Genomic DNA, 12,185 nt, shown 5'->3' with positions numbered 1-12,185 from the left:
TGAAATGCAATATGTTTTTGCTGCCTACTCAGCCTCAAGGCAAAATACACACCTTAATTAAAAGTTACAAATGTAGGCCTATTCCTATATACATTATCAGGATTTGTGTATGTGAAGAAGATATAGTAGCCTCCTCTTGTGATTTTCAAAATATAGCAACATTGAGAGCTGCTATAGTTATACTAATGAATAGGCCTACATTGTTGACAATTTCTTAATTGTGAAAAGTTTTACTTAAATTTGGGATGACAATTTTAGCATACCGCTACTTATATTAGTAGTAGTAGAGTAGTAGTAGTATAGATATCATTTGTAAATAAATAAGGAGAAATATATAATTTACTTAATTTACTTTAGGCATAATTCATTTTTTACTAGGCCTAACCCACTATGTGCATTTTATATAGAGCACTGTAATTTTAAATTCGGGAGGTGTTATTTTATTTTGAAACGTACGGACCAGGAACTCGAAGTGTGTGTGTCCGGCACTGGGCGGGGCCAGCTAATATTTTACTTCCTCGATCAGTGCAAGGAGGTTCTGCACAATGAAATTACTTAGTTTATTGTGCTTATTTTCTGTCTACTTGGTAGTATGGAGCAATAACATAGAGGTGAGTACATGTCATCATAATACGCACCTCCGTTTGTGACTTTGTGCTGAAACTGTATAAAGTCATGTTGCATTTTACACTAGCAACATTGTTATCATGTAGCGAGCTTGGCTAACCTGTGTTGCCTCACTTGCCTGTGCATCTTACATGAGTTTGTTAATGGAGAGTCGTTTTGTAAATATAAACGTACACTGCTGCGTCATTCATTTCTTTCCCTCTTCCTCTGATACGAAGACTAAAGCAGGACAGTTCTTCAGCAGTGGCCATACTAACAACTGGGCAGTGCTGGTGAGTATTCAAAGCGAATATACAGTACATCTTATCTTCAGTATATCTTGTCTAAAACTACATGGAGTTTTTCAAACTGATTATTGTGACTGTCATCCTGGTCACAATCAGCAATCACTGTCACATTGATTGTGACAATGAAAAAGGAAGGGATGTTCGTCGATGTTCGTACACTAATTGTAGCGCACAGGAAAATTCTTGTTACAACGTTTCGACCAGGGTCTTCGTCAGGTATGAGTACACAACATCAAGAGGCGTATTATAATTATACAACAGCATATGGGCAGGTCAACAAGGAACAAGCTCTGTTGCAATGATGAAAATCAAGCTAGACACGCCCACCGCATCTAAAAGGATGAGGCTGCAATCAGCATGTAGGCATTGTAGGGCATGTCAAGCTAAGGACTATATATAAATATATTGAATAGTGGCTCTAAGGCCAACTCTTTAGAACCCAAAAGGTAAAAAAGTATAAAGGTGCAGACATAGTTAAAAGTAAGCTGCAAACCAATAAAAACATTGCAAAGGATAAAAAATAGTGCCTACAGGATGAGACCAAAATATAATAGCTAAATATATAGTAGGGTACTGTAATTACAGTACAAAATAATGAGGACATAGGGATGAGGCATAGGGACAAAACATTGATTGTGACAACCAGGTTGTCACAATCAATGTTTTGTCCCTATGCCTCATCCCTATGTCCTCATTATTTTGTATAGGGATTATGGACCCCTTTTGCGTCAGGTGCGGATTTGAGTCAAGACAGAAGGTCTTGAAATATAGGCACATAGCATTGGCAGTATTTCAATGGGGCGTCAAGCTTACCTAAATTACAGTTGTTGATGTGAAGTTTGCACCACACAGCGGCAGTGGCTCAGGGGTTGGGGCTCAGGGTTAGAGTGACCGGATGGGAACCGCAAGGTTGCCAGTTCAAACCTGGGCTCCCTCAGAGTTGGGTCACATTGCCACCTAATACTTCGGTAGACTGGATGCGTATGGGACGGAGAAATTGGGATTCTTGCATATTTAATTTGCTGCGGTTTGCCTTCACACTGTCATCCGCAGCAATTGGAAACGCAGCAGGGGGGACCTTTATCAATGTGTTACATTCATAAACTAGCCTACACAGTGAAATATATGGTGATAAAATGATACTCATAACGTGCATGTGTCGTGCCGTCTGGGACTGGACCCCCCCTCTCTCTCGCTCTCTCACTATACGCATGCAGCCACGCACTGTTGTTTTGGGCATGGAGGCACAGCGCTGAGCGCACTGATATAACAGACAGCAGCGCTAAATGTTTATCGAGATGAAAGTCCCTACTCCCCAGTCCCCACACAGTGACAGCAAGTGACAGCGTAATCAAGTGCGAAATCCCCGTTTTTGCTCGGAGTAGAATGAGGTTCTTTGATACGCATTAGGATTCGAATGAGCCTTCACACCTGCCAAACGAAGTGCACTTTCTGAAAATGCGCAGCAGGATTAGTTTTAATCGCAGCAAAGCTCTCTGGTGTGACCTTAGTGTCGAAGTGTCCTTGAGCAAGACTCTGAACCCATAATTGCTCCTGTGCAGTATGAATGTGTGTGTGAATGGGTGAATGTGTGTAAAGCGTCTTGGATAAAGGCGCTATATAAATGCACCATTTACAGCTGTATTATCTAGGAAAATAAATATTGAATTGGGACTACTGGCAGATACGCTTAAATTTGATCGGTCTGCTACAATCCTCTATTACTAGTAAACTTGCGTGAGGGAATGAAGCAGAGAACCATTTGGACTGTTGAATTGTAGGTGTCTGACAAGAACATTTGCACTTAGTCAGTGTAAAAACTAGCCAGCAATTGTGGAACATCCATCCATCCTTCCATCCACCCACATATAACAGAAAAGATCAATATTAAACATGTGTTGCCTTTTATGTTAATAATGCATTTTCGTTGGTTTTCTCTGTATTCCATAGGTATGCACATCCAGATTTTGGTTCAACTATCGCCATGTGGCCAATACGCTGTCTGTGTACAGAAGTGTCAAGAGGCTGGGCATTCCTGACAGGTTAGTCACATAAAACTGTGACTAACCTTGCAGCAATTTTTTTTATTCACATTTGTAGATAAGTTTGAGGCTGATAGTGATGTCTTGAGTTGACCTTTGAGGTACTGATGTCCTCTGACTCCTCATAAAGAGGATCCTCATTATTGTGTAAATGTATCAGGTAGAAGAGTCCAGATTATAACAATTATTTTAAATATTTGCCGCGATTATGATGAATGAAAAAACATTGAGAAAATAGCAGATCTACAATGTCGCAACATGTCACATTGCAATGTATTGTGAGCTTGAATATCAGCTATTTTCATTATTATTTGTTTTACTCAACTATACAAGTCTGTACATAACTCATATTTGAACGCCTTTCCTTAACATTCATTAAGTTTCAATCAATAACACCCCAATCCATTTTGTGTTCACAGTCACATAGTTCTGATGTTGGCAGATGACATGGCCTGTAACCATAGAAACCCCAAGCCTGCCACAGTGTTTAGCCACAAGAACATGGAGCTGAACGTGTATGGTGATGACGTGGAGGTGGATTACCGTGGATACGAGGTTAGCCCATGTTGTCGTGGAACACAGACAATCACACGCACAATGACATCCCACTGAGAGGCAGCAGGGCGTGTGTGGGTAATCGAGGTTGGGTGTGTGGTGTGTCTGCGGGTGGGGTGTGGGGGTATAGCGGCACCGATTGTTCAGTATTTACCAATCCTGTTTATCAGGAAATTACTTCATATTATTCATACATCTTGAGATAGAGGAGCAACCCTGTCCTTTATTTCGAATGGAGAAAAAAAACCTGTCTTTTTGTTCTTTATCACAGTTTGTTTTACAGTATTTTGGTTACAATAAGAATACAGAATTTAGTAATGCATGATAAATCTTTAGATGATGCAGACAAAACATTTGGAAATATTATGAAGTTATAGGGCCAGATTCGGCAAGCAATTCTCGCTCATATTTTGAGCGTGCCGACATTTCCGACCATTTCTACGTTACGTGTGGAATTCATCTTCTTTTTTTGGCTGTGACTTTAAGCGTATTCTGTGACCATTTTCAAGTCAAGTGACAAGCTGATTTATCAGGATCGCGATCAAAGCGTAAATGCATTTAACACGCTTTAGTCTTCATGCTGAATCAATTAATAGTCAGTCACAAACTTCAAATAAAATATGTTGGCTAATGGCTATGTGCCCAACTTTGGTCAACACATAAAAAAATTATGCATTTTGCATATAGCGTCGGAATCAATATTGCACAGCTTGCGCTTGTGTGCCTATGCATATTCTATGGTACACATGAGAGACAGACCGACAGGCACTAGGGCTAATTATATACAACAATAGAAGTCCACATTATTGAATGGCATCGGCGTGTTTGTAAGTTGGCCAGTCAAAGCTTTAAGCCAGCTCACCAGTACTCTCCTCCAAACGTAAGATCATGCCTTAATGTCGCTGCCGGCTGCCTCGCTGGGCACAGAATGATGTGCCACATTTCTTCGTGGTATTAATTATAATAGGCTACTATATTGAACTCGTCATGAACGACATGCCTCAGCACCAAACTTCCATCATGCCAAGTGGCAACTAACGCCAAATGTCCTGCGAATCATTTTAACCCATTTAGGATCTACAAGCTCACAACGCGTCGCAAGCTTGTATATTTTCAGCAAGTGTAAAATCAGCCATAAAATGAGCCATCAAGGCTTTAGTCGACTAAATCAACTGTAGATTTAGTCGTCTAAAATCGCATGACATTTGGTCGACTAACATTCCAGGTGACTAAAATAAAATATGACTAAATGAAGTTTCATTTCACCGACTATGACTAAAACTAAAATAGAATTTTGTTGCCAAAAACAACACTGGGTTCAAGTTGTTAAAATTTTGCCACTTTGAATTGTATCTGTGTTTCAGGTGACAGTGGAGAACTTCCTGCGAGTTCTGACTGGCAGGATGCCACCAAGCACCCCACGCTCCAAACGCCTTCTCTCTGATGACCGCAGCAACATCCTTATATATCTTACTGGTACCTCACCTCCTCTTGTCTATACTTTAAAAAAAGCCCTAGTTTGTTGTTCCACCAACGACTGGATGTAAAATGGCTGCAAACGAACACCATAGTATATAGAGGGCTCCATAAAATAGCAGTCTAGTCCTGTAGCTATTTTAGACCAGGACACTCGTCTAATAAAGTCCAGAAGGTTGACATAAAATGTGCAGTCAAGCGTCATTTCAGATTAGTTGTTCTTGGGGATTGTTCAGTTTTACTGTAGCGTGTGAGGGCGACTTCGACTTACTGGTAGATGGATATACGTATATTCAAAGATTTGCACAAATGTTCAAGATTTTTAAAAAATAGCAGATCTACAAGCTTGTGCTATGAGCTTGTAGATCTGCTATTTTTCAACAGCTAAAGTTTAAAATAATGGTTAAAGTGGTTAAACGCTATGGAAAAACTAACATTCATACTTAGACTACAAGAGAAAAGTGGGATCTCTTCTTCCAGCCTATCGATAATGTATGAGCAATTCAATTAATGTATCCTGTTTTTTTCTTTTCTTTTGTTTCGTACACCAAATCTCTGCCGAAGTAGCTGATCAACAAACTGACAATGAATCAACATTGTGACCTGTTGTGAGCTTGTGCTTGGTTCATGTAATCACATGATTTATGGTTTGATGTGTTTTATTCACGATTGTGTTGACAGGACATGGTGGGAACGGTTTCCTGAAATTCCAGGATTCTGAGGAGATCAGCAACGTAGAGCTGGCTGATGCCTTTGAGCAGATGTGGCAGAAAAGACGGTATGATAATTTTGTTTTAACAACTACAAATCTGGCACGCGCTATCATCACTTGATATAAGACTAGACCAGAAAGGGAACTTACAGCACCAAATTAGGCGAACACATGCACACACAAACAACACCTTTTACTGAGAGAGACAGACAGAAACTCTCCCTGATTGTCAATGGATTATTATGTTTCATGCGGTGACTCGGAACATTGCTGAGCTGAAGACCTTGATGCTGAATATGAGGTTGTGTAGAGCAGTGATGCACTGTATATAGGTTTTTAATTTAATGGGTCCTGGGACCCAGGGGTGGTCTTTTAGATGGGTCCCAGGGACATGAGTCCCACTTCAACGGCGCTAGGAGTCATATTTTGTATAGGCTACACACACACACACACACACACACACACACACACACACACACACACACACACACACACACACATTGCAGTATTTAACTCCTATTTAATTATTTTTCTTATAATGTGTAGAAAAAGTATCTGAAAGAAATAAACACAATTGCCAAGATTGCCAAGAAGTAAATTAAATGGCACCAAAATGAATAAAATAAAACAGTAAGTAAATGAAATACTTTGTGGTACACTCAGTGAGTAAAATAAAGTCTATGGTGCATTTATGCACAGCTCAATTGAAGTCTCTCATAATTATCTCTATGTCATGTGCATGTATTTTGAGAACCAGTGTTTTAGTGTATAGTGGGGCATAATTAGTGTAGAGTGGGGCATAATGTTGTCTTTTGACCACCATGGCAACGGTAGTTTGAAGGGACTGGAGTGATTTCAAAGGTTAGAACTAAGGTTACTCTATAATCAGAGGGATGTGTATTATGGCAGCTGTGAGAAATGAGAATTGTGTGTGGTGTGTGGTGTGTGTGACAGGTACAATGAACTACTCTTCATCATTGACACCTGCCAAGGAGCATCCATGTACGAGAGGTTCTATTCTCCTAATCTCATGGCACTGGCCAGCAGCCAAGTCGGAGAGGACTCGCTGTCTGTGAGTCACCTGACGTTTTCCTGCACTATAAATACATAAAGGGTTGTTCGCTTATAAGCACAAAACACAGAAGCTCGACATCAAATTACTACTGCTGCATACTGCAAGTACGCACGGCTAATTAACGGAGAGTTAACTTAAGCTTTGAGTTTACAAAGTTACTGTAATTGAACACTCCGGATGGTAATGTGCACTGCAGGCACCAAAGGTCAGAAGGATGCAGTTGTGTTTGTCAGAGAGATACATTTCTGACAGCCTCCTAAATGATCTACTGTATACTGTTGTGCAGGATGCTAGACATGAAATGAAGTGACAAAAAACACATTTTCTTTTTATATAGTTTTAATTTCAAATAAAATTCCACCTGTAAATACTGAATTAATTAGTTATTTGTTGCGCTAGACTGGCATAAATCATGAAAATCGTTATAATAATAATAATTTAATATAAACAATGCGACATTTGCAGTGTCCAGGAAGTGACCTTCAGGTATAGAATCGAGAAATAAACAAGTCTTGTTTTAGATATTCAGTAAGGTTTCTGTTTTAAATTGCCATCGAGTTTGACACTATTGGCTGAACGTGGTACAGGCAGTGTGTCTTACAGCTAATGTTTGACATTTAAATAAATGGATTGAAGGTAAAACTGTGAGCCCATAGGCTTAAAAAAATGGGAAAACAATAAATAGTTATTCAATTGTTCCTGGCCAACCAAAATGTGTATAATCAATCATCATTAGGTATTGACTTGGGGATGGAGTTCAATCTGAAGTAAATTCAAACTCTTTCAAAGCTACAATAAATCATAATAAACACTTTTTTTCATAGAATTACCTTTGTATTCAGGGCTGCTCTGTCTGGATTTATTCAAGCGGTACAATTACTTATGTTTACCTTTTTTTCTCTTTCAGTATTTCACAATGACTACCCACAGTAGTAGCCTGTTACTAAAGGCTCTAATAGAAAGTTAGGCTACTTGTTCACATCAAAGGTGAATTTGAAGTGCTGAACCTTTATAGTACTATAGTAGCTAATTTGCTGTCCTATAGAAGAGGATACTACATTTTAAAGGAGCTTCTCCTAATCATATATGTGACTTTCTAGAGCCCTAACATCACCAGCTAGTACGTGCAAATAAAGTAAATGCAAATAGTAAAACTTGTGAAGCTTTGTTTCTCAATAGTGAATTTTCACTTCTACACTGAGTGTAGAAGTGAAATCACTACATAGTACATAACATACTGTACACACTGTAATACAAGTTTGAAGTCGGCAAAGCCTTGATGACATTCTGGCTCTCATTCATCAATCTTACATAGAAACCAGTGCAGAACTGACCACAGAAATCATCTCGGGGTCACCTGAGATTTATGATGATAATAATGGATACAGTCCTTTGGTAAATATTTTGACATAGGCGTCTAAACATATGTATTCCCCTAAAAATATATATAATCTGTCAGATTCTCTGACTATTATGCTGCCTGCCCTGCACCGCAAGTCTACACTGACAGACATTTGCATACATGAGCTGAGACTTGACGTGAGCTTTGATTGTCTGCTACATTCTCATCAAATTGATGGCAGATTGATAAAGGCCAAGCATTGCATTAGAATGCGCGTACACCCACCCACATTTTGGTTGCACGCAAGTTCGATAAATGAGGGTGCCATTGTTTTCTGGTGGTTTTCTGGTTTGTGATGCTTGTCGATAGAACAGAGCTCTGAATTTGAAAGACGCATGAACCGGTTTGACACGCCCACTCGATGCCTACGGTTTGTCTACAGCCGCTGAAAGCAATGTGTGTGTTGACACGAGTGTCGGTATCTGTCAAAGCCTTTATACTGTGTCCACTAATTGGTGAGAAAGTCGTCTTCAGCCTGAGGACGTGATTTCACTGCAAATTGTTTTTTGTCAAACAGTGATGACTCGGGGAAGAATGTGTCTCCTGTATTCATTTGGCATTTGGCAAAGCAGCAATTTAGCCTAATGTCCTTCCAAAGGAAGCAGAATTTCAGCCCCAGAGTTACTAATTAGTGTTTTAATTAGTAACTAGTAGTACAATTAGTGTGATGAAGTATCAACTTGATTTGAAAACCTTTTTAATGTGACAAGATCCTGTATTAAAAGATGACCGAACTGCACCAATGATAAAGTAATTGTTTTTGTTCATCTCCAGCACCAGCCAGATCTGGCTATAGGTGTTCACCTGATGGACCGCTACACCTTTTATCTGCTGGAGTTCCTGGAAGACATCCATCCTGCCAGCACTGCCAACATGAATGACCTGGTGAGGGGCTTAGTGTGCATGTGTGTGTGTGTGTGTGTGTGTGTGTGTGTGTGTTTTAGGGTTTACTGCAGTGGTGTATCCAGAGTTTCTCAAATTCCTTTCATGTCGAGGACCCTCAAAATGGAATACACCATACTTTGTTAGATGTAGTCTCACTCTGAGATGATTGTTGTTTTGATTATGGATCTCTTTTTGCCCTATTGGGCTATTCTTCCAAGAGTCCATAGCATACAAACCCCGAGCATACAAATCCTGCCCTTTGCCATTCTATTTGAGCCCTCTAGATCAGAGGTTCCCAACCACTGGTACTAGTACCACTGGTGGTACTTGAGCCCCCCTCTGGTGGTACACAGAAAAGTCGCCCAATTGGTTCAAATAGGCTGAAATGAAATGAGCACGACGGCACACCTAGCCGTTAATCGAAGATTTGAGAGAGGATTAATCACATTAGAAATATCATCAGTTGTGCTGATTAGTGATTAGACAGAGTTTTGTCAGATCAGCAGCATTATTGGCTTAGGAATGGAACAAAAAGGGCAGGTCTACGCTCCTGTATTTTAACATCCGTTATTTATTATGGTGGTACATGGAGAACCAAATAGTTTCCGAGGTGGTACTTCAGTATGAAAAGGTCGGGAACCAATGCTCTAGATTGCCTGTGCCAGCTTTAAAATTTAACTATAGTGACTGTGAACAGAAAGAGGACCTGTTGGTCCACTTTTAGGAAGACTGGGTTAGGTTTATTTAAAAAGGACTATACTGTATGTTGAAAATACATTTTCAAAATTTGTTGCCATATATTATAAAATGTAGTCACGCTTGTACATGTGCACCCACGTGCATGCATAGGAGGGGATGTGCTGCGTGGGGATACAAGGGGGGCCTTGGGGTAAATGAATTGACAGTATGCTGAGCTATGCTCTTTACTTCATACTAGACTACACCAGTGTCTGGTTTACTGCAAGTAGTGATTCATCCTCATCTAACCCATGAGAAGCAGTGGTGTGAGTTTCTTGGACAAAGTTTCCTATGTGGATCCAGACTGATTTATGCTTTGGCAACAAAGTGCCCTTGTTGAGCTTGACTGTAATAATGCAGGACCTGTTTGGGTGACTTAATGGATGTAAACAATGGGGAAGTGACTTGGGGAAAAGGACTTTGTGACTCTTGCTACTCAAATAATGAGGCAGACTATGTTTCTCTTTTTAACGTCCGTCTCTCCCTTGCTCTCGGTCTCTTTCATTATCAAAATTTCTATAAACAGGCTTTGGCAGTAAAAGAACGGGCTCGGATGAAAGCGTCAGGGGCTGCCAGCCAGTCCTCAAGCTGTGCAGTAGCTAATCTAAGGTGTGTGTGTGTGTAAAAACAATGCTCTGGTGACCTGGCCTGCTGCCCGGCTGTTGCCGATAAACTGCCACCTCAGGCCACCCCCCCCCCTCCCACACACACACACACACACACACACACACACACACACATATTTGGGGAGACTTCAAACCTAGACTTGGTTGCCTTTGTGCCTTGATTCGATCAATACACTCCGACTAATGCATATTATTCTTTTTCAATTTACCTGTTTGTTCTTGGCTTTTTTCGTTCTTTTTTGCAGCATTAAGGATCAATACCACCAACTTCCCTGTTGGTGCCAAAATGTTGTTTAGTTTTTTGTTAAATCCCCATCCCATCCCATTTAGACTTGTGCTCTGATGTTGTCGATATAATCCACTGTCCCACTGTTTTCAAGTGGTTGACGATCATTGCCAGTGGGGTGCATTTCTATGACGTGCAACCAGTGAGTGTGCCAACCTGCTTATTGGGAGCATTTATGGTTTGATTGACTTGCTCAAAGAGTAAAGACACATCAATATAAAGCCAGGAGGAGACATGGATCAAACCGGGGAACTCGGGAACCTATATTAATGCACCATTTCATATTTTATTTTACCAAATATTTACCAAGTTTTACGCATTGGCATATGCTGCAAGAGCAAGCAACTGACGAAGCTTAGTGAGCTATTGATCCTGTAGTCCCAAGTCTGCATATAGTTGAGGCATAGTTATCGGTGGGTATGTACTGATAAATTATACTTTGTCAACTTTGTAATGAATCAATCACAGTTACAGTTACAGTATGTGTTGCTCTAATCTCTCAAGCCTAAACTATACTATCATCATCATCGACCGAACGATGTCTGTCAGTCAGTCTGTACACTTCCTTAGCACAGAGCAAGACAGCTGCTCGCTTAGAGCGCCTCCTCACAACGCTACGACGCACGGACAGCCTCAAGGAACCTAGCGCCGCACAGCCCAATCCTCCAGCCTCAATGTGCCCTGCATTACACACACCAACCGTTATGACAGTCATCTTCTTAATTAAATTAATTTGTGTCAAAAACAACTCCTCTCCCCACAAATCACGTATCACTAGTGTCACCAGTGAAATGCATGTTGGGAGGGACACAGATTAATAATGGAACACAGTTTTCCGCGCAACATTCCCCTTGCATTCTCCAACGCACCTCCCCCTTTTCACACAGCCCCCTGGCAGGCATCAGACCTATGCATCAGACCCACACGGGGAAATCAACTTTAATGCATACTACAGCTATTCGACACCTTCGGAATGTTCGCACGTCAGTCACCACAACTTACCAGACGTGGCCAACGCGGGGGTTGCGTGGCAGACAGGCACCTGAAAGCCAGCACTGACAGTTGGACGGGGGCATGTTAACGTGAACACATGCGCTGTTTTGAGACCACACTGTCCGCCCCCTCCTCAACCACCTCCTTCGCCGTGCCATACAAATGGATATAATGAACAGCATGATCACAACGGAATGATTATCTTTCGGGGTGGCCAAATGGAGACACTTTCTTAACCGCCTACCGTTAGCATGCAAATACAACAGGGTTTAAGTCTGCCCGGCGGGGAATTAGCAACAGTTACATTACACTGTTACATCACACATCAATGGTGTACTTATGATTGTACTACAGCATTTACTTGTGAAAGAAAAGTTTAATTTATATAGGTCTACATTTATTAGTGAATACATTTTTCCCATTGACTTGACTAGGAAAATCTAAAACTCCATTTCAGGTACTTTTCTCTCGGAATTTGTAT

At 40.7% G+C, this 12,185-nt stretch overlaps 1 protein-coding gene across 1 annotated transcript in view; it reads left to right on the top strand.

Annotated features, from left to right (window-relative positions):
• Positions 1-483: 483 nt before the first annotated feature.
• The window catches only part of pigk (phosphatidylinositol glycan anchor biosynthesis, class K), a 30,286-nt gene continuing 18,584 nt past the window's right edge, over positions 484-12,185 (top strand). The window contains exons 1-8 of the mRNA XM_083783079.1: positions 484-611; positions 846-899; positions 2,865-2,956; positions 3,376-3,511; positions 4,876-4,987; positions 5,669-5,765; positions 6,654-6,771; positions 8,951-9,061. Coding sequence (XP_083639205.1) covers positions 546-611; positions 846-899; positions 2,865-2,956; positions 3,376-3,511; positions 4,876-4,987; positions 5,669-5,765; positions 6,654-6,771; positions 8,951-9,061 — 786 coding nt within the window. The 5' untranslated portion in view covers positions 484-545. The remainder of the gene's footprint in view (positions 612-845; positions 900-2,864; positions 2,957-3,375; positions 3,512-4,875; positions 4,988-5,668; positions 5,766-6,653; positions 6,772-8,950; positions 9,062-12,185) is intronic.

The sequence above is a fragment of the Protomyctophum parallelum genome, assembly GCF_964188405.1.
Source record: "Protomyctophum parallelum genome assembly, chromosome: 14".
In the NCBI taxonomy this organism is placed as follows: Eukaryota; Metazoa; Chordata; class Actinopteri; order Myctophiformes; family Myctophidae; genus Protomyctophum; species Protomyctophum parallelum.
Note: the sequence above shows the minus strand (reverse complement) of the source record. Positions and strands in the feature narration are given on the sequence as shown.